Here is a 23,453-nt window from a genome sequence, read left to right as displayed (position 1 = left end):
ATCATTTTGAGTTGTTATTGGGTAAAGAAAAATAAAATATTTTAATTGCGTTCATGCGTAGTTACCTACTTTAAATAAAACTTTCTTTTACGTAATTTCATCCTACCGCTCAATATATTTATTATTATCATAAAGGAGGTTTTCTAACAAATGGAGGAAAAGTATATCGGCCTATATGAGCTCGAAGAAGAAGCTCAGACAGGGTCTCCTGCAATATCTACCTGTGTTGCATAACATCCAAATAAAGGTAAGATGTTTAAAATGTTTATCATCGCTAAAATGCTTACTTTCTTTGCAAGTAGACGGCAAATTGGCAAGTAACAGCATCGTGTGATTAGTCACACAAGTGCGCGAATTCGTACCTGCAGCGTAAACCAGGAATGGAGAGCCTAATGATTATTGCACGTCTTTTTATTTTCCGATCATGCTGTGGTGGGAAAATAGCGGGGACTGTAATCATTGTTGAGATTCTTACCATTAATTGCAGAGTTTGATGCACTACAGTTATTTTTTATGCTACGTTGATTATTATCAAACTTCCGTCGACAGACATATGTTTGAAATCAGTCTCTATTAGGATAAGACAGGTGCGTCCTATCGCTAATCCACTAAATAGTATAGTTTTTTGTAGTGATAGGGATGATGACAGTTTTTTAAATTGTATATAAATTAAGAGTATGCTAATAGTAAAGCAATTTTGTAAAAGTAACAGGGTATCTGCGATTATTACTTTCGGAGCTATAGGAATTTAAAGGGTCAGATTCTGGCGCTGACACGGATCCCTGAAAAACGCCCCATACAAAATGGTACGAACTTATGACGTCGTAGGCAATTAATCATAGTTAGATTTGTATGGGCGTTGAAACAAAATTACTAATATATTTGTTATTTGTGCGTTTATGTTTATAGTTCAAATATTAAAAAATGTACACATTTAATGTAAGGAAGCTAAAACTGTATGAATTTTCATCTAATAATAAAGATTTTTAATAAATTTTGAAATTTTATAATCTTATTTATTTTGCAAATATCCAGCCAATCTTTGCTTTTTATGTATAAATGAGTTAACATTGACCTTACCCGAATGTATCATAAAAATCAATATATTCAAACCTAGTCACCATCCCCATTGCAGACTTATGCAGACCTGCAGAGTAATGGAAAGTTTTCTTCATTATAAATAATATCTTAATTATTTAGTATATTAGGATAAAGTAGTTGGATATATTCAGTAAATATATCTACTCGAATCTACAGATATAATCGTATAAATATTAAGTAAATATATTGAACATTCACCTCGAATAAACATGTCCATTGAGCTTTCCATGGGACATAAAGCTAGGATGTCAATCGTAAATCTTTTTCCTCGATCAGGCACTGACGGGTAAATGTTTCATACACGCGTGGAAGGAAGACTAATCTGTGTCGGGATCGTATGGATTACTTGATCGTTATGCTGGTTTCTTTGGGAAATAAATACTTTTTGTTGTACTAATATATAAATTATTTATTTTTATCCCATCTTTTAGTTATAAATATACGGCTGCGAACGTTAATATGTGTTCCATACAACCTTATATGTTGTACCTATTTAAGACTAGTGTATTGTTCTAGCACCTATTTGGTTAACAAAATACTCGTAGACTGAGAGCTTGCGATTGCCAGACATACCTCGATTTAGGAAGGCTGAAAGTTCATGAGGCTTTGGTCTTACTATACCTATAGGTAAGTAACTGCATCAGTTATCCCTTGATTAGCTGGTTCAGTTACGGACAATAGCTGCAGGTTTCAAATCCTGAGTCAGGCCAACAAAAAAAATAACTTATTGGGATTTTTCTTACAAGAAAATTCTTAATTTGGTTGATTGGATTAATTAGGTTGGTTGGGTTGGTTCATCGGAGAACACTTAAAGTCGTCGGTCCTGTGCCTGATCTTTCATCGGTGGTGTCGGTCTGCCGTCCCATCGGACTTTGAGGGTAAGGGAAAAAAGAGTGCACCTGTGCTTGAGAACACACTTGTGCACAATTAATATCTCCTGATAATTGTAATATCTCCTGAGTTGGCTAATCTCACAATGAGATTGACCATAGCCGAAAATAAAGAAATTTCGGTCGGCAGCATATTATATAGGTCCACAAAATATATAAAACACTAAAGCAAAAGCTGTTGTAAGTATGGTAGGCAGTGGAGTTTTGACTGGGTGTCTCTGGAATGTAGCAGGTTTCAAGGGTCAACCTTCAACCCTCAATCGTCCAAGTATAAAGTATATTATTTACTAAAATGCCTGGCTAGCTCTCGGTCCAAAATATAGTGGAAAATTCAAAAGCAGACATTTAAAAAAATCAATATTCCGAAACTGTATAGAAATTGTTGTACGAGTAGATATGTTCGATAAGCTTCAAAAGCGGCGTAGAGTAGCAAAGTTTTTGTTTTCCGATTAGACAATAGTGAGGGGAAATGTTTTCCACGCATGGCGGGGTAGGCGCGAGACTAATCTCTATTGTGATCGTTTGAGCTAATTGTTCGTGTTCCCATCTTTGTCGTTTGTTCTGCGTGATAAAAAATAAACATTTTTATATTTCAAGTGAAACACAATTTACCACCATAAATAGCTTACCACATTAAATACTATGGTGGTAAATGAATATTTGTGTGCTGCTAACGTAAAATGCTGCTATGGTTAATTAGAGTATTAATCTAGATAGTTTATAATGTATACCTTACCTTATCTTAGCCGATAGACATCCACTGCTGGACATAGGCCTCTTGCATGGATCTCCAAGCACAACGGTTTCGAGCCGCCAGCACTCAGCGGCTCCCTGCAACCCGCTTGATATCCTCGGTCCACGTATGGGGGTCAACCAACACTGCGCTCTCCGGTGCGGGGTCGCCATTTCAGCACCTTGGGACCCCAACTTCCATTGGCTCTTAAAAACTACGTGGCCTACCCATTGCCACTTCAGCTTTGCGACTCGCTGAGATATGTCAGTGACTTTGGTTCGTCGGCGGTTACAGTCTTAGCAAAATAATTCGTAAATCATTGCGCTAAGAATAACCAAATTCAATTATGTTAAGCATATAAAATCTGCTTTAGTTTTTAGTGTTTTCAATTGTTAACGAATTAACTTTGCCAACATTATATTCACCATTAAATGCCTATATGTAAAAGGACATATTTTAACTTACTTTAATCACATCCTGAATTCCAAAAACTAGCAAGCGTAATTACTATTAGAAAGAAATCGGTTCAAATAAAATTGCAATCCCAAAAGTCTCGTGTGTAAGCATTAATTAAGAGAAAAAGTTGATTTGAACTTCGGAATAAAAATTCGAACCGAACAATCAACGTCCGTCAATATCTCGCTACATGACGGTAGCGCGCACAAATACCACCAAATCTAATTTCAAAAGGGACGTTGCATTTTTAAAAATGATTTTTGGAGTAATTGATGCACTAAATAAAATGCACTAAATGTTGAAAGGTGTGAAACTAGAGTCGTTTTCATGATGTTATTTGTGAAAAAGGATCAACATAATTCAATAACTTAATAAGTTTTACATAATGTTTACACAGCATGGGTGAAGACTTTTGCTGTGCTATTTTCTTTTTGTTTAGAACTAAACAGTAATAAAATGAAATAATGAAAAATTCAACAAACCTGCATTGCTTTTATTTATTTATTTATTTATTTATATACATGACATGTGCCCAGAGAAACATTACAGTTTCCCAATTCGTTTCTCAAACAATCAGGAATAATAATTACGACAATAAATCTTAAATTACAAAATGAATATTAAGCAAACAAAATAAATTAAAAATAATAAATTCAAAATCAAACAAATTAAAAATTAAAAATAATAAATTCAAATTCAATCAAATTAAAAATTAAGAATAAATTAATTATAGTTCCGTTTTAATGATCCATCAAAAGAGCTCTAATAGAGTTTAAGAAGAGTTTCAAAAGTGCTCACTTTTTATTTATTTGACAGTAGAGTTTTTAGTGACTTTTAAGTTTATATCTGTTGTTTTGTGTGGGGTTCACTTCGCTTGGGCTCAAAAATTAAACCTCCCTTTAGGGTAAAAATCCTAAGTGTAAAAATTAAAGTTATGAAACTAAAAAAATGCTAAATGATTTTTTTAACTGAGTCAAATTGAGAGTGAAACCTCACCAGAGTACCTTTATGTATGTTATGTAGGGTAGTCGTGTAAAGCTTAAAACACCCTAACTTAAATTATATAATATTTAGAGGTAATGTTTTGCCCGCTGGTTTACTATGACTGACTCATTCGGTGTCCGTCTTTTATACGCTGACACAAACAGTATTTGACAATCCGGCAGCCATATTTGTATTCTATTATCTCTTTGGTATGGACTGCATATAGACTCTTTGTCTATGACTGCATTCTACAGTTTGAATATTTGTATACTAGGTACAATAGATAATAGAAAGATTGTCTCTTAGTTTTGGACTGTAAAATCATAGCATTGGATTCTGAAAATGTGTAATATATACCTATAGAATAATGGTCTTTAAATATGAGGGTACATTTGATTTCAAACCTTTGAAAATATTAGGAAAGTTCATAATTCGGCTGATGGCAGCACTGATTACTAATTAAAATAAAATTGTTAAAACAGAACGTAGAACTCGCTCGGGCCGGACTAACTTTTAACGAGGATATATTTGGTTACGACTAACCCTTTGGTGATTCTACTATTGAGTCTGGCTGCAAATAACTCTGTAATTGCCCTCAAACAACTTCTGCCTTTATGAGGAGAATACCGATGTTGCGTCTATGTTTTGAAATACCTGGAATTTGGATGTATTTTATGAGAAATACACACACTCCAATTTGGAAGGGGCGTAACATAATAAACGAGGTTTTAATCATAATAGATTTATTTATTTTAAAGATTTGATCCTAAATGGGTAACAACATTACTCAAGTAGCCGATAGTTGTACATAATAGTTGTTTTTAGAGGAATGAGGAGATTCAGTTAAGCCAAGGTTTTTTTATTCTTTACATTTTAGCCCTTGACTACAATCTCACCTAATGGAAAATGATGATGCAATCTAAGATGGAAGCAGGCTAACTTGTAAGGGGTAGGATGAAAATCCACACCCCTCTTGGTTTCTATACGACATCGTACTGGAACGCTAAATCTCTTGGCTGAAGACTCTTATCAGCCAGACTTAGAGAACGAAAACCTCAATACCCCAGCCGAGGATCAAACCCAGGATCTCCGTCTTGCAAATCCACTGCGCCACGGAGGTAATCAATCTAGCCTTGGAGTACCTGATCACAGACCAATGGGCCATCGTCATCATTATCAGCCTATCTTTAATGGCCTACTGCTGTGCCAGGCTAGAATCAGAATCATATTATGTTAATGTTATTGACAGGGACCGACAGCTGAAGAAATTTAAAGTTGAATGTAAAACTACCTTAACTTAATTCTTTTTAATACCTAAACATTTATAATTATAGTAACATTTGGTTTTTGTTTGCAGGAGTCAAGAAAGCGGCAAAATGATGGACTGTCTGTGCCCGACGCCGCGCACTCTAGCCTGTCGCGTGGTTCTGCTCGATGAGAGAGAACTTCTGCATGAGATACAGGTACAAACCTCTATATTGAAAGTAATAAAGAAAATTTCACAGAATACACTGAAGACACAAAAAAATATCGTTAACTAGCATACGAAGACAGAACTGACTTTCATAAAAAGTTTCCCTTACCTCCTCCCCTTTTAAAGCCTATGTAACTTCCCATGAGTCTGGCTATCTATACAAAAAAAATGTTTTACTAAACTAAGCTTTCAAAGAGCGCGTTCTAACAAACAAACTTTCCGTTTTATAATATTAGCTAGCGGACGCCCTTGACTTCGTCCGACCTCAAACCTCCTTCATCCGGCCCTCTCGCAAAATCTGTTCTTAGTGGACGTCTACTACCTATGAACTACCTCCCTGCCAAATTTCAACTTAGTTTATGTCAAGCGATTTTCGAGATATCGTGATGTGACCTTTCGCATTTAAATATTAAGATAAAGATAGTCAGTGCTCAAATAAATCTGCGACAAAATTAAACACCTGACTCACTTTATTCACTTATATTTCATTAAAAAATAATAAATCAATTAAAAATACTGCCGGAAGGTGCTGGAAATAAAAATAAACAAAGCTAACTGGTTATATCACATTCCGATAAATTGTTTAATACGTTTTATATCAGAAAATGGAAAGCTTATTCCGAAGTCGAGCCTGCCCGGTCGTCCCGACGGACTCTGACGGTATTTTCAATTTCGCCGTAGGTAGGTAGGTACTATGATGAAACAACGCGTGGATTTTTTCTCCGTTTCCATTCCCGCACTTTTGAAGTGCAGCCATTCCGAGACGAATTATTTGAAGTACACCCAGGGGCTCGAGGAAGGTCTTTTATATGCGGGGCTCGGGTCCAAGGTGCGGGCGATGAATTCACTGAATCGTACGTCGACTCTATGAATATTAAATTCTATTTGGCTGGCATTGTCGCCGCGTGGTGAATGTGAGAGTGGTTCGCGGGTTACTTGCGGCGGGTCGTTGCTGTAGGACTTCGCCTTTAGCTCGCGCTACGCATGCCGCGTCTTCCAATCGCATTGTACGCTTTATTGTGTAGGACACGAAATGAAGACAAGCATTGATAACAATAGCTTTATCATAAAATTAGTATAGTGCCAATAACATTTTTGACCCGGTGCCCAAAACTGGGACTAACGTCGTGGAGGTCGCCATTTAGCGAATATTATAATAAAATTTACTAACAGCACGACAGCAGCAATACACTCACCTGGTACAAGAATAGCGTATACAAGTACTCACCTACGAACAAAAAATATGATGGCTATAATAATGACCTCCCGACTGAATTTTTGAGTACTTGATACATGAATCCCAATAACTGTTATGTTAATCAGACAGGAGAGATAATTAGCATCTCAAAAAAGTGTTTAAAACAGGAAAGCTTTTCACGGACGTACACCATGATGATGTCACGGGAGTCGAACCCTGAACATCATTTGTAGTTTAACAACCTAGCCTCAATACCAATGGCAGTTAAAATTAAATTATAGATCAATAAAGACACAAGTATATAGGTATTAAAAAAAATTGTAACATCAATTTTGATAATATAAAACCTGCAATAAATTATCATTATTCACGGTGCCGATCCTTACTTTGTGTATAATAAATTCTATGTTTAATCTTGAATTCTCCAAACTCGCAAAGTCTAGTATAGAAGCCTCAAGCGCTTCTGATATTATTCAACTCCACTTCCATAAGTCATATAACCGTAAACAAACCTAAAACTTGGAGATATACTTTTGTTTGACTTAAGAAGATAAACTTGCTCGTCAAGCAAATTCGTTAGATATATGGAACCAGAATCGTTCAATTTGCGCAAAGTGGGAGCGACGACAGTTCGACGTTGTCGCTAAATTGTATGGTTATTTTAGATAAATCGCCGTCCTTTCCTTACAGTTTCCCCATCTACAAAGGGACATTTGTCTCAAACGGATTCGGTGACAACTTTTCTCCTTCCACATTATAGTCCTGGATCCGGGGAGTATTTGTACAAGTGATTACTATCAAGTTATAAGGAATTCACCAAAAATTGTTACTATTGCTAAGTTAATCTATACTAATATTATAAAGCTGAAGAGTTTGTTTGTTTGAACTCGCTAATCTCAGGAACTACTGGTCTGATTTAAAAAAAATCTTTAAATGTTAGATAGCCCATTTATCTAGGAAGGCTATAGGCTATATTTTATCCCCGTATTCCTTCGGAAACGGAAACCACGCGGGTGAAACCGCGCTGCGTCTACTAGTGAAGTTATATATCTTAACAGCCACAATGTCCTACAAATTACGTGTTACGTTACCTATCTTGTTCCTACCACTACAGCTACCACAATCAAGATTTTTCATAAATATAAAAGTTGAGAAGAATGACAGTTGAGACTATTAACTCGGAAAATTAACTCAATAATCAAAAATTTTTCAAAATTCAAAAATTCATTTATTTAAATTAGGCTTCATTTACAAGCACTTTTAAAAGGTCAGGATTATGTCATAATTTAATTTAATCTAATTGTGGTAATAGTAGTCGAAAACTTAAAATTAAAGTTACAATGGTTCCAAAACACCGTGGTCCCAGAAGAGCTCAAAACAAACTCAGCCAAGGTTTATTTTTATTGTTTACCACCATTTTACAAACTTTTTTAAAACTAAGCACACAGACGTACAATACACTTTAACACCAAGTTTTTTATCATTTATATAATCAATAACACTATAATAAGACTTTCCTAAAAGCTTGCGTTTAAAAAACACTTTGAACTTTTTGAGAGATATTCCCGTGATTTCATGTGGTAGTTTATTATAAAAACGTATGTAATTGCCCTTAAAAAAATTACAATTTTTTTGTAATCTAGTGTGGTGTGCAATCAATTGTAAAAATGCTCCCCAGATCCCGGACTATTACTAATATATAAAGATTTATTTGTTCCGACTATACCATTCTACGCCTGAGAGCGGGAATTACTGCGAATAACAAATTGCGTGATTAAACCAACCTTATCAATGTTTGCGAACCAATTTATTTGAGTGGTCCATCATTTGTGAGATTTTTGATTCGTTATTTATGGGGCTTTTATCGAGTGAAATTATATTATTTCACGATAACCGACAACATAATAAATATTCGGCAATGCATCAGCTTTTAACAGAATTTCAGAGTGGTGCTGAATTTATGAAATTATTTATTGAAATTATAATGTTCTGTGCTGTTTAATAATACTATATAACCTGTAAAGTATAACGAATGAACTTTTGTGTCTGTCCTTTTACTGTATCACAAATCATTAATGATTATTTTATTTTCTTAGTAGCTGATGCCCGCGTGGTTTTCGTTTTCGTATGAATACATTGATAATAACCTTCCTTGTTAAATGAGCTCTCTAACACTGAAAGAATTTTTCAAATCACACCAGAAGTTCCTGAGATTAGCACGTTTAAGCAAACAAACAAACTTTTCAGCTTTATAATATTTGTATAGATTGTTTTGTCTTTTTTCAAAGTTCGCTCATTTTATCGTTTAACAATGTTTAAACTTCGCTTTGTTATTTTAATCTTAATAAAGTTTGTACGAATGTATATTTATTTTGTACAGCAATATCTACTTAAATATTAAGAAAAAGAAAAGTCAGACACATACCTACTAATCCCTAATTACAAAAGAAGAATTTTCCAGTAACTTATTTAAGAAGAATCGTTAGATCATTGCAGGAACTATTTGTTCAAGTGCCACAAAACTGATGCACCTTGTGCTCAATCATCTCTTTCTTCCTTGTTGCCTGCTATTTGCACTTTGAACAGGGGTATTCAAACAATGAAACTTTTAAACGTTTTTGACGGCAAAGTGTCCATTGTCTTTTGTGGAGTTCTCAAGGAAAGGTTTTCAAAGTTAACGTTTAAGATTTAAATGTACTCGTAATTAAGTTAGAACAAAAAGCTCTAGCTCCATTATTGCTAATATCAAATAGAAGCATTAAGCCCATTCATAAAGATTAATTATGCGAAGCGGCGTAGCTAACTCAACTTATAAATAAGGTGGGTAAGTACTATTTATTTTTAGTTGAACGCGCGTAGTCACACTAAAAATAATGAACTCCAGCCCCAAGGGCTTAATTAACGTGCAATAAGGCACAAAAAGATTGAAAATTAAATACTGGCATCGGTGAGCCGTTTGCCGTGGATGCAGACGGGAGGATGCCCGGCGGCGCGTTGCGTGTACACTTGCGTACCTACTGCGATTGCTGTCAGCCTTTCAAATCATTTGTTATTTTTTGAGCTGAACACACTCTGCTGGGAGCAAACGGGCACTGTTATTAAATCATTTATTATTCAACTCGGCGAACTGTTTCGCGATTTTCCCACAAAATACCCACACTCCACAGCGAACTCTACTCGTAGCTATAAATGTTTTCGTTAATGCAAACACATTCAGCGTTTAGATGTTGATGATTTCGAAATGCTAATGTAAATAGTTGCGGTGATAGTATAAAATATTAATACGTACGTGAATTGCCGCCAAATTGCAATTAGTTTTCCTAAATCACCATGATTGCGTTGGATTAACAGTAATGAGTTTTCGTTATTTAATATGTTTTACTAGTTGACAATGGTTTGTGCAGGGAACGATTGATTATAATAATAATTAATTACCTACAGTTGACGTTAACATGATGACATATTATATTTATTTCATTACTAGCTGCGCCCCGCGGTGTTATTCATGAAAAATAAGTATGTGAAAACGTAACTTAACTTTTCTTGACTAAAAAGTAGCCTATGTGTTATTATATTAATATCTATCCAGGTTATAAACTATCTCCATTCCCAATTTCAGCTAATTCGTAAGTAAAATAATACTTAATATTCAAGGGAATCAATATTTAAAATAAGCAAATCCTTAAAAATTTGGCAAGGTATTAGCAGTCTAATTTAGTAAATGTCCAGCGACGTCGATAATCACTTATCATCAGGTGAACCTGTATAGCCTTGTACTACAAATAATAATTAGTGTTTGTCCATCGTTATAAAATCATTTTATTTGTTTATTTGCCGAATACAAATCAAAACTTTAGGTATTATTAAGGTGAAATCTTTAAAAACACAGCGATCCATCTTAATCTTACACTGTCCTACTGTATAAATTAAAGTCCATGATCATCATCATCATCATCAACCCATATTCGGCTTACTGCTGAGCTCGAGTCTCCTCTCAGAATGAGAGGGGTTAGGCCAAGAGTCCACCAAGCTGGCCCAATGTGGATTGGCAGACTTCACACACGCAGAGAATTGAGAAAATTCTCTGGTATGCAGGTTTCCTCACGATGTTTTCCTTCACCATTTGAAACACGTGATATTTAATTTCTTAAAATGCACACAACTGAAAAGTTGGAGGTGCATGCCCCGGACCGGATTCGAACCCATACCCTCCGGAATCGGAGGCAGAGGTCATATACACTGGGCTATCACGACTTCAAAGCCCATACGCCATTATAAAATCCTGACGAGAAATAAATCCCCGAAGGCAATACGCACGCACCAATTTCCTTAAATGATGACTATTTTAAAAGCAAAATGCCCACGCGATTAAGCATTCCCGCAGAAGCGTGAGAGTGGATGCGATCCCTCATTACGGTGCCAATGCCTCATCATCGACTACTGGTCTTACTGGTCCTATTGCGTGCGAATCAGCCTAATTGTTGAAAGCCCGGTCGAGACATGCTAATTGGAGATAGTTTGTGCCGTGGGATCGATTTGAATTTGATTCAGTCTGACTTTCTACTTCTTATACTGCGAGTATGCTTATATAAAAATTATTTGTGTGTGTAATTAATAAATAGATATTAGCGTATCACTGATACAGATAATTTAGAACTGAGTAAGTGATCGTATCTAAAAAAATGTTTAATTAATCAGAGTAAAATTAAATAATATGATGACTAATTAATAAAGATCTGTAGACTGAAAGGCACTGTAAATATCGGTTCGGTATCACTAAATAAGTAGTTATATTTCGATACCCAGATAAACTTCTTTCTGATTTATTTCAAATGCATTCTATGCAACGATATCTGCAGAAATCACAAAAACTCTCAATAACTGATACCTATATCTCCGTACGCGTTTACTTCGTAACCTAAAACTTTTTGTAGTTTATTTTCTAGATTTATAGGTAAGATTTTAGGCCTTAAACCCGGTTTCCAGGTGTTCTAGCAGTAATTCTATACCTACCATTAAAACTGAAACTGCAGTAAGCATTGCGGTAAAAAATATAAAGAAAAGCCTTTGGTTAAATGCTGTAATTGCAATGCGTGTGCTAGGGGTTACTACTACATAGTTTTAAAATACTATGTAACTCTTAAATTCAGCATACTTACCGCTTTTTTAGTATCCACGCATAAAATATTTTAATTACTTTGAATGCGTACCTTTATACATTTTCTATTACATAGTACGTCTAGTTACTTTGTTGCTTGCAGTAAAATAATTCTTCGTTCAATTAAAGGAGATCATTCACGCTCCATACATTTTTGGGCTCTTTTTGAAAGTGCCGGCCAACAAAAAAAAATGGCATGACTCGTTAGAATTAGCTATTTGGAGCAATAGTTAATATGGCATAAAAGTTGTCAGGTGGCTCTGAACGAAGTTATACAGGTTCGACGATTCGTTATTTCCATACATTTTGTAAATTTTCAAAAGTGCCCGCTAAGAAAAAAAACTGATACGTATCGTTAGAACTGCTCATTTGGAACAATAGTTAGTATGGCACAAATGTTGTAAGATTGCTCTGAATCAAGTTATACAGGTTCAATGACTCGTCACTTCTATACATATTTTTTGAGTTTTGTAAGTGCCCACCTACAATATAAATAATACGTATCGTTGTAACTAGCCATTTGCAGCAATAGTTAAAGTTATAATGGCATAAACATTTTAGTATAGCTCTGTGTCCAATTATGCAGTTTCGATGATTCGTCAAATCCATATGTTTTATTGATTTTTAAAGTGCCGTTTTACAAAAATATGCACTTATCGTCAGAACTGCCCATTTGGAGTAATATTTAGTATGTCACAAGTGCTGTAGGTTTGGTCTGAACCAAGTTATAAAGGTTCGATGTCTCGTCACTTATATGCATTTTATTGAGTTTTGTAAGTGCCTACCGACAATATTAATGATACGTATCGTTTTAACTGGTCATTTGTGGCAATAGTTAGTATAAAAAGAATGTTGTAGGATTGCTCTAAACCAAGTTATACAGGTTAAATGGCATGTCATCTCCATACATTTTATTGATTTTTAAAGGTGCCTGCCAATAAAATTCTTACAGGTATCATTTTAACTGATCATTTAGACATACTTTGTCAGTTAGTATGGCAGACACGTTGTATAAATGCTCTGATCTAAGTTATAAAGGTGTGACTATTTGTAATATCCATATATTTTCTTGATTTTTAAGTGCTAACCATTAAAATGGTACGTATCATTAGAACTGGTTGTAATAGGAACGGGGAGTAATAGATAGTATAGTACAACAAACGTTGTAGGCCTGCTCAGAGCCATTCTTAATTTCTATGCATTTTATCGATTTAAGCAATACAGTTAGTTGGTAGGTATGACAGAAACATTGTATGATTGCTCTGATCCAATTTATTTGCGTTCGATGATTCGTCACTTATGTTTTTGTTGATATCTGAATGTAATGGGGAACAATAAATAGGTAATAATGATAAATACTTAACTAATAATTTGAAATAAATGTCATCATAGTGGAAGAGCTGTGTCATCATTATTTGTTATGTTCTTCCTTCTGGACCGTTTCTGCAATTAGCCATGTAATTCGCCGTTGTGCGTGTATTTGTTATGTTATTCAAGCATGTAAACCGAAATTACCATTACTTGAAGAACTTAATAAAACGTTTTTATTTCTCTCAATGCACAATAACACAATTTTTAGTTACATTTGCACCATAATGTTGAATTAGTGCAAATGCTTAGAATCATTATTTCTATATTTTATTATTACTTTTATGTTTTCCAACTTTTTCGGAAATCAATGAATGAGAGTTATATAACTTATTTCAGTACTAGAATTTTTCTGAAGCGTGTGCAACTATTGCTCCTAATGACTAGTTTTAACGTTAGGTACCATATTTTAGGTGAACGGTACTTTAAAAAATCAGTAAAATATATGGATTTGACGAATCATCTAAACAGTTTAACTTGATTCGGATCTATACTACAACGTTTATGCCATAGTAACTATTACTGAAAATGGCTAGTTATAACGATAAATAGCATTTACTTTGTAACTTAAAAAACTCCATCAAATACATTGAAGTGACGAGACATCGAACCTGTATAACTTGGTTCAGAACAATCTTGCAACATTTGTACCATACTAACTATTACTCCAAATGAGCAGTTTTAACCATAAGTACCATATTTTTGTTAAATGGTACTTTAAAAAATCAATGAAATAAATGGATTGGACGAATCATCGAAACTGTATAACTCGATCCAAAGCTATACTACAATGTTTAAGCCATAGTAACTATTGCTGCAAATGGCTAATTATAACGATACGTATGATTTATTTTGTTTGCGGGCACTTACAAAACTCAGTAAAATGTATAGAAGTGACGAGTCATCGAACCTGTATAACTTGGTTCAGTGCAGTCCTACAACATTTGAGACGTAGTAACTATTGCTACAAATGGATAGTTCTAACGATACGTATCAGTTTTTTTTCTTGGCGGGCACTTTTGAAAATTGACAAAATGTATGGAAATAACGAATAGTCGAACCTGTATAACTTGGTTCAGAGCCCTCCTACAACTTTCATGCCATATTAACTATTACTCCAAATGACTAGTTCTAACGATTCGTGTTATTTTTTTTCGTTGGCCGGCACTTTCAAAAAGGGCCCAAAATGAATGATCTCCTTTAGCATACCATTTGTAAGTAGATTTATTTTAGTTTGTACACATTCTAATGCAAAGTTTTGAGAAAGCAGCTACCGTTTACCGTTTATAAGTTTATTTCGAGAGTTAGGTACTCACAAAAAATATGTAAAGCTCATAAAGCTAATATATGTTTCTTTATTTTCAAAAACCTGTGTGTACTAGCACAGGTAGTCAAGAAATACATTACCTAAATACATTTTGTTTTATTTTCATTAACTAATTTTCAACGGCGCAACTCACCGAGAGATTAAAGATAGATAGTTTTTAGGGATAGTTTAGATTAGCATAGCGAGACCTTATTCTACATCAATGAGGTTAGGTAGGTACCTACTTCTATTTGCCATAACTTACACGTCTGAAATTAAAAAGACCGATGAAATATATTCACAAATTACAAAATATCCCCATTTCCCTTAATATCCCTAAAGCTTATCTAAAAACTCTCATTGCGAACGAGTGTTTATGGAACTAATTGTTATTAAAAGACTATGCATAATTTATCCAAAATATCAAAACAAAATGTTCAGTCTAGACGCGACGAATTAAATTAACATAAGTTCCTTGTTACCAGGATAACAGCACCGGACAAGCGTTGCTCGACGTGGTGTTTAGACATCTCGATCTGCTAGAGACGGCATACTTCGGTCTCCGGTACGTGGACCAAGACAACCAAACGGTAAGTGAGGACAGGGGACCTGATTTATTACAGGTCGGGGCAAATGGAATATTCTTATATTTATGGTGCCCTGATGTATAACATCCCAAAACGCTGTGTTGCGGTTTGTTTCCTTGTAGTGGTTACTTACAATGTAGGTCAGAGCATATTATGCCTAAATATATTTTTTTACTATAATCAGTTTAATAATATACTGTACTGAAAAAAATACTGTAAAATTGATAGTCAACAAAACTTTAAAAAGTTATGCGACTATTAGTCGTAGACTATTACTTATTATTACCCACGGACTTGCTCAGACACCAATACTCACCTTTGTTATAGAGAGCGAATAACGTCCTTTCTTCTCAACATGCTTTGGGGTATTTTCGGATGGTACCTAGGACCGGGAGGCGCTGACGCACACGCCGTGTTTTTTACACTCGTTCATAAATTTAACCCAAGACTATAGTAAGGGTTAAAATAGAGCCTTAAGTTAATAACATTTTGGTTTAATTTTCTCTAGCACTGGCTCGACGCTGGCAAGCGTCTGCGGCGTCAACTACGCGGCTCGGACTCTCATACCTTCTACTTCGGAGTCAAGTTCTACGCTTCAGATCCTTGCAAGTTACTGGAAGAGATAACTAGGTGCGTATTTTCATACTACCAACATATTAATTTAAAAAATACATAATAAAAAAATTCAACCGATTCTAACACAAAAAATAACCTACCCAATAAACGAAAAAGCAAAAAATAACATCGCACCTATGTGCTACCTTCTGATCGGTTTGAAGGCGGTGCCAATTAGTGTCATGTAAAGTAAATATTGATCAACTAAAGGAAAGAATAAAGTAGGAATAAATTAATCGAGTACTCTTGAATAATTTTATTATTCGCGAATGTTTAAATACGCTAGGAGTTTTTGTTAGACAATTAGGTCAAAAGCGATAGCTAAAAAATAATTCGAATTAAAAAAACATCATAAAAAATCCATTTTAAACACAATTTAGGTAAAAGCTTTCTATTAGTTTGTTCAATGGGAAATAACACAATATGGAAATTTCATCGACAATTTACTCAAATACCTAATGCAAAAATGTATGTGAAAAAAGTTCAATACTTTATTTTAACTTAATTAAAGCTTTTTCAGAATTTAAACTATACTGAGTGTTATTCATTTTATTTGATTATGAAATGATCTTTGGATCGTGCCACGTTGCAAGAACCAGCTCATGACTATGGGCCCCGTATGGGTTCGAAACTAGACGGGCATACTCCGACCTTATATCACGTGAGTTTTAGTCGTGTTTCATAATCAATTAATATTAATTAAAGATTTCTACTAGTTTGTTAAATGTTGAAAATTTTACATTCTAGTTAAATTGTTCGCAAAAATGTATGTAGAAGAAAATTAATACTTTATTAATTTGTATTTATATTACGCATAAACTCTGAAATGTGATCACTGAAAACTTTGTGAAACATCAAAGCACGTTTAAGACTCGTATTAATAGATCTTTACTTAGACGTGTTTGTGCTATAATAAATTTTGTAACCTCAAAGAGCTGTTTGAAATGCTGTTTGTAAAATATAAGTGGTGCGGTTTTTCGTTTTATTGGATAAACCTGTACGTTAAACTCGCAACCCATAAAGTTTGGTGTAGTAAATTGTGTTTGTACCACAACCTTTTTATTCGGCAAATGGTTAAATGCAATTCTGCCTAATGTTACGAGCAAGTGCTGATGCAGTCTTAAATGATAATCTTATTTAGGAAGAAAAATTGGTAATTGGTGTCGTACCGAAACGCTAAATCGCTTGGTGATACATTTTTTCATCACCCTTGAAAAAGCTAGAGCTTAAACCAAGAACATCCCAGTTATAAGAAATCATCATCATCATTAACAGCCGATGGACGTCCACTGCTGGACATAGGCCTCTTGCATGGACCTCCAAACAATACGGTCTCGAGCCGCTAGTATCCAGCAGTTCCCTGCAACCCACTTGATATCCTCGGTCCACCTCCTATTATAATACATAAGTAATATATAAATACTATAGGTTTTAAATTTCGATAGATAGCAGTAGAGTTTAGGTACCTACCCAAATATAACTTTTAAAAGCAAATAGGATAATTTTCGAAAAAAAAATGGCCTCGCCACCTCACTGAGAACTGAGATAACAAAATTGTTCCAACCCCATTCCTTTATTTCCTTTTGTTTCCGAAAATATCGTTCCTAAAAAAATAACTATTCTTATATTCTAATAGAATTATGTAAAAATATGTTTCCGCGAAAAGTACGTCAGTAAGATAACAATAAAAACCATCTGTGCTCACGTATACGGACCGTGAGTGCTGCGTCAGCAGTTAGTAGGTACCTACAGATCCCAAAATTGTTCTCATGCTAACTATTCACGAGTAGGTATTTGTTTTGACTCGCATACGTAATATTCAGTCTGGCGCAGACAGCGTAAGAAATATAAACGACGTACAAAACGTGTCTCGCAAATTAATTAATATTGTTTAATTGCATCTACAGGGAACGAAATACTAATAAAGTGTCGCAGTATAATGATGTCAGATAAGATTATCTGACCCAAGAGACTCAGACTTCTTTAGCTGAAAGAAACGTCTCGGAAAACTTGGGCACAATCCTGTTCCATCACAAAGGATTTTCCCCTTTTGACGGCACGGAGCCAATTTTTTAAGTTACAGATCCTTATTAAAGTCACAGACATTGTTAAAGTAGGTACCCATACAATTGTATGTCTTTATTCCTTTACATTTATTGGGAAAGTAAATACTCCAAGATAGGACAGGTAGAGGAAGTTTTTCCTTTAATTAAAATGTCCCTTATCCTCTCGACAAATAATAAAATGTAAAGTCTGTACTAAAGAGGGGATACTCCTTATATAATGATTGCATCGGATGCTTTTGTCTTTTTACTATCAATTAATTCCGTTTACGAATTTTTTCATAACACCCAACATATAATTTATTCTTAAATTTTTATACTAGTAGGTATTCATCATCATCATCATTATTATCAACCCATATTCTGCTCAGCTTGAGTCTCCTCTCAGAACGAAAGGGTTTAGGCCTTAGACCATTAAGGTTTAGGCCAATAGTCCACTACGCTGGCCCAATGCAGACTTCATACACGCAGAGAATTAAGAAAATTCTCTGGCAGGTTCCCTCACAATGTTTTTCCTTCACCGCTTGACACGTGATATTTAATTTTATAAAATGTACACAACTGAAAAGTTAAAGATGCATGTCCCGGCACGGATTTGAACAAACACACTCCGAAATCGGAGGCAGAGGTCATATCCTCTAGGCTATCGCGGCTCTACTGGTAGGTATTATGTGACCGAAAATAAAAAAAAAAACATAATAAATGTATAATATTTTATAGAACCATAATAGCGTAATAACATTTTACTCATTTTTATAACGGTGTTAAAATTTAATGCCCATAAAGGGGGAGTAAAAGTGTAAAAGGAACAAAGGAACTCTAGTACTTACGTAGTACACTCTACGAACCTGGTGGGCTCGTAAACAGGCCTAGCGGTGAATGAGGGCCATAGCTATCGCGTTACAACACTTAATAACATGGGGTGTGAATAAAAAGTAGTACATACTTTCATTAAAAATAATTAGATACTTCATTTCTTACAACATAAATTAGTGATGTTTATCTATATTTTTCCATTGGTGATTTTCTTGGGAAAATAGTGCAGTGGTTTCCCCTTGCCTTCTGCACCATGCTTTTTGGGTGTATTTAAACCCAAGGCTTATGAGGCCTCTTCCAGTTGGTTGTTCCACTGGGAGTATGTGTATCCCGCCATTGGTCGGTCGCCAGAGCAACGTCTGTTATCTAGCAGGGGGCACCACGATGTTGGGCATCGTCGTCAACTATTCATACGAACCATTGACGCGTGCAGGTGAGGTTGGCATTTGGGTCGGATAAGATATAAGTACCGTTCACCCCTTACTCCCCAACCCTATGATCCAACCCGACGGTCGGGTCTTCTCAAGGAAACAGGAGCCCGCACCTTTTACAGTGCCGTCCAAATGACCAGCGACCGTACCCGATGGAGGAGCATTGTATACCAAAAGATGACTCGCCATGGTGGTCACGATCCTCAGTCATGAGGGACCGACTGGAGAGAGAGATCTATATTTTGGTTATGTTTGAAAATATACTTGAATTACATGTAAATTAAATATTTAAAATAACTTTTAACTAATAGTAGGTACAGTTGTTATGCATTTACATTAGAAAATGCAAATTAGAAAGCTGAGTTTTTAATATGACAATTCTCAACGATGATTTCCTATGTGCATTTTCCACCACTTTGAAAAAATTACCTATCGTTCATCGTTATTGAGATATCGATCGAAAATGGACTTCCAGTACGACGTAACGACTAAACGGATTTGGATGAAATTTGGCACAGAGATATAGTACCTATAGAGAGTAGCATTGGTTTACATGGTTTTTATTCTTACCTCATAAATAATCTGCTCAGGCGAAACCGTGCAGCAAGTATTTATATAGGTTACCAATAAAGTTTCTTTCTTTCCCTCTACTTGAACACGAAAAATAATGTGATAAAAGCAATAATAATATAACAGAAATATGTGAGATAAGGCTCATGAAGGTTCTAACATTTTATATTTTTATGTAAAGCCTTAACCCTTCTTTAGATTTATAATAACGCTTCGCAATAAAAAACTGTAGCCACGAGTGGCAGGACTTGAGATTTATTTAAAAGAGCAAACATTTTTCTTTTAGAAAAATTAGAACAACGGTGTAAATTGAAGTAATTCTGTAAGAATTTTTTATAAAATGTACCCCTATTGCGTCTCTGTAGCGTAGCTATTTGAAATGCCGGCGTGTTTTATTAAAATTTCGTTATTACGGTGTTGACAAGGCCCCCTAGGACGCCCGTTTCTTATGACGGGACAACTCCGTCTTTCCCTTTAGGTAAAGACCCGCAGTTTAATACTTGTAGATAATAATATCTTTTAAAATCTTTGCTGTGATGGTCTTTTAATATTTAATTTCCTTTTAAGGGCTATGCTTCACAACGGTTAACTTCGCCGCACTTGGTTGAGATAACTTAAATAAGCCTTATGTAATACATGTAATACACAGGCATTAAGTAATTGAGCCGTGATAGCCCAGTGGATACGACCTCTGCCTCCGATTCCGGAGGGTGTGGGTTCGAATCCGGTCCGGGGCATGCATCTCCAACTTTTCAGTTGTGTGCTTTTTAAGAAATTAAGTATCACATGTCTCAAACGGAGATGGTAAACATCGCGAGGAAACCTGCATACCAGAGAATTTTCTTTATTCTCTGTGTGTATGTAGTTTGCCAATCCGCATTGGGTCAGCGTGGTGGTTGGCCTCTGTCATTCTGAGAGGAGACTCGAGCTCAGCAGTGAGCCGAATATGGGTTGATAACGCATTATGTAATTGTGAAGAACAACTACACAATGGTCACGGTAGAGTCATGGTCGCACCCATTATATACCGAGCATGTGCGACTACGGCTCTACCGTGACCATTTATGTTCCTATGCTTCGATCGGAAATATCTTCTTGCTTCGTTCTTTTTAGACCCCTTTTTACGTAATCGGGTTATAGTTTTAAACTTTATGTTTTTTAATGACTAATATGATACACGTTTGATTAGTGGATAAAATGTTTAATTGTAGCCAGATCCAAAATTTAAAACATCTAGGTATAAATTGAATATTTTGAGCACTCTCAAAATACCGACAAATTTTAGCGGTAACTGCAATCAGAGCAAAAATCCTTGCAAATAGTACAAGTCACTCCGAGAACGGGCATCCTCAGGTGTGGACTTTACATTATACCCTTTGCGAATAAAATTATGACTGGGCGCCGTTGCTTGGATACGTCAGTTCTTGCCAATAATAGCAAAATAAGTTAATTATTTACTTTTCACAAAAAACTCCGCATAGTAGGCATCGATCGTAGATCGTTAGATGGGCCTCAAAGCGTCGCGGAATTGTCATTGGTTTCGCACATTGAGTACGTCATCACTCGTAACACAGTTCTTTTTATTCATGTTGTGGCTTGTGTTTTTACACTTCCAAAGTGAACACGAAGACATAATTAAGGGGGTTAAAATAAAAAAAAAAACTGTAAATATTTTTTTAAATCCACGTCCATTCACAGCATGCGCTTGTTACGTACTAAGATAAGATGTGCGTGCACGTCTTTGGATAATGACATAAAATTGTGCGTTCTTTAGTTAGTAAGGAGGGGCCCATCTAACGCTTATATCGATGATAGTAGGCACATGTTGCATTTATTAAATTCCATTCAAAACATCGTTTATTACAATCAATTTCGAAATGGACTCCGCGAATATTTTGTATGCAACTAACCATAATTTTGATTTACACAGGTACCAGTTATTTCTGCAATTAAAACAAGATGTCCTGCGGGGTCGGCTGCCCGTCAACTTTGACCTAGCTGCAGAGCTCGCGGCGTACGTCCTACAGTGTAAGTTTTGCTCTGTTTTTTTTTTTTTTTTTTTTTCATTTTGCTGTGTTTTTTCATGCCTCGCGGGAGTAGCTTGTGGAAGCTATTTTAACTTCGTAATTTTTTCCCGTTAGGAAATAGGTTTTAATTTTAGTTACTGGCTTCAAAATGCCTGACCTTAATTTGATGTGTAGATATTTTTTAATTCACGTAAACAAATGTTTTGGGTTTTTAAATTAGAGGTCGGGATTTATTTATGATTATTTAATGTTATTAATTATATTCTCTACTATTAACTAATATTAAAAATAGATCTGTACTCTTTTTTTAAATTATTCAAATTATGGACAAATTGTTGTGTAAGAAAAACTTCAGGCACGTAAATTACCATCAACAAAATCTACTAGAAGCAATATTGACCCATTTTAGGCAAAAGGACTAACGAGACTAAATAATAAATTCAATTTATTTATCGACACATCGACGAAATATATTTTTTTAAAGAAAAAGGAAGTGAAAGCTTATCGGTGCTTTCCTCGCGGTCGAAGTCGCGGGCGGTTACTAGTAACCTATAAATCCAGCTAGCCTTCAGAGTTATTAAGATAACTAAATGGATAGAAAAATCTTACATCAACTTTAACTTACAACGAAGTTTGAAAAGTTACTTACTACACGAAAGAGCACTTCGGAAGTAGAAAAAGAAGTGCCTTCCGAGGAAAACCATTAGAAAACTCATGAAGATTTTATGAAGTTAAACGTTAGTTGTACGCTGTTTAATTGAAAAATATCGTTTCTTGCTTACTTACTTGTTAAATTGTTACTTTGAGTTTTAATAAAAAAAATATCACCTACTTAGTTTCTAGGTACTAACTTGACGTTTTAACATTTACTTATTTAAAAGATGAACTAACTAACTGTTCTGAAATCATCCTACTAATAAATTAGTAATACTATACAAAAATATAACACCTTGTAAGTTTGATAATAAGTTACATAAAACCGACGAAACGTGTTTAAATGAAAATCGGAATAATTAGATGCAAACAATAGGGAAAAATAGTAACAAATACTTTATATTAAGCCTGTCTGTGCACCCGATTTTTTTAAGGATAAGCAGAATTAATGGTTTTGAAGAATAAATTATGTCTCCTTGGAACTTAGGATAGTGTTTTTATGGGATACGTAGAACTGAATCCCTAACGGATTTATTTATCTATACTAATATTATAAAGAGGAAAACTTTCTTTGTATGTTTGTTTGTTTGTTTGATTGTAATGAATAGGCTCAAAAACTACTGGACCGATTTTAAAAATTCTTTCACCATTCGAAAGCTACATTATCCACAAGTAACATAGGCTAAATTTTATTTTGGAAAAAAATAGGGTTCCGTAAGATATTTGGGTTTTTCGGTCACAAGGTGTAAAAAATCGACCAGAAAAGTAGGGTAGGGGTAGGTAGGAGTAGGGTAGGGGTAGGGGTAGGGTAGGGGTAGGATAGGGGTAGCTGAAAGTTTACATCGAGTTTCACGCGGACGAAATCGCGGGCGGCGGCTAGTGTACTATACAAGTCATTATTTTATATCGACAAGACGATAGGTATCTGTATTCAGTGCTTACCACAGCTTTTAGTGCCCATTTTCCTATAACAGCTGTGACAGCGGAGTAGCTTACTGGATATGTTTAACATAGATATAACT

General features: G+C 35.1%; 1 protein-coding gene across 3 annotated transcripts in view; it reads left to right on the top strand.

Moving 5' to 3' along the window:
• Positions 1-23,453, top strand: part of LOC112046897 (band 4.1-like protein 4) — an 84,237-nt gene that overhangs the window by 26,555 nt on the left and 34,229 nt on the right. For all 3 annotated transcript variants that reach the window (XM_024083738.2, XM_052888263.1, XM_052888307.1), the window contains exons 2-5: positions 5,522-5,627; positions 15,154-15,258; positions 15,764-15,885; positions 21,681-21,778. In XM_024083738.2, the coding sequence (XP_023939506.2) occupies positions 5,541-5,627; positions 15,154-15,258; positions 15,764-15,885; positions 21,681-21,778 (412 nt within the window). In that variant the 5' untranslated portion in view covers positions 5,522-5,540. The remainder of the gene's footprint in view (positions 1-5,521; positions 5,628-15,153; positions 15,259-15,763; positions 15,886-21,680; positions 21,779-23,453) is intronic.

This window comes from Bicyclus anynana, chromosome 1 (assembly GCF_947172395.1).
Source record: "Bicyclus anynana chromosome 1, ilBicAnyn1.1, whole genome shotgun sequence".
NCBI lineage: Eukaryota > Metazoa > Arthropoda > Insecta > Lepidoptera > Nymphalidae > Bicyclus > Bicyclus anynana.
Note: the sequence above shows the minus strand (reverse complement) of the source record. Positions and strands in the feature narration are given on the sequence as shown.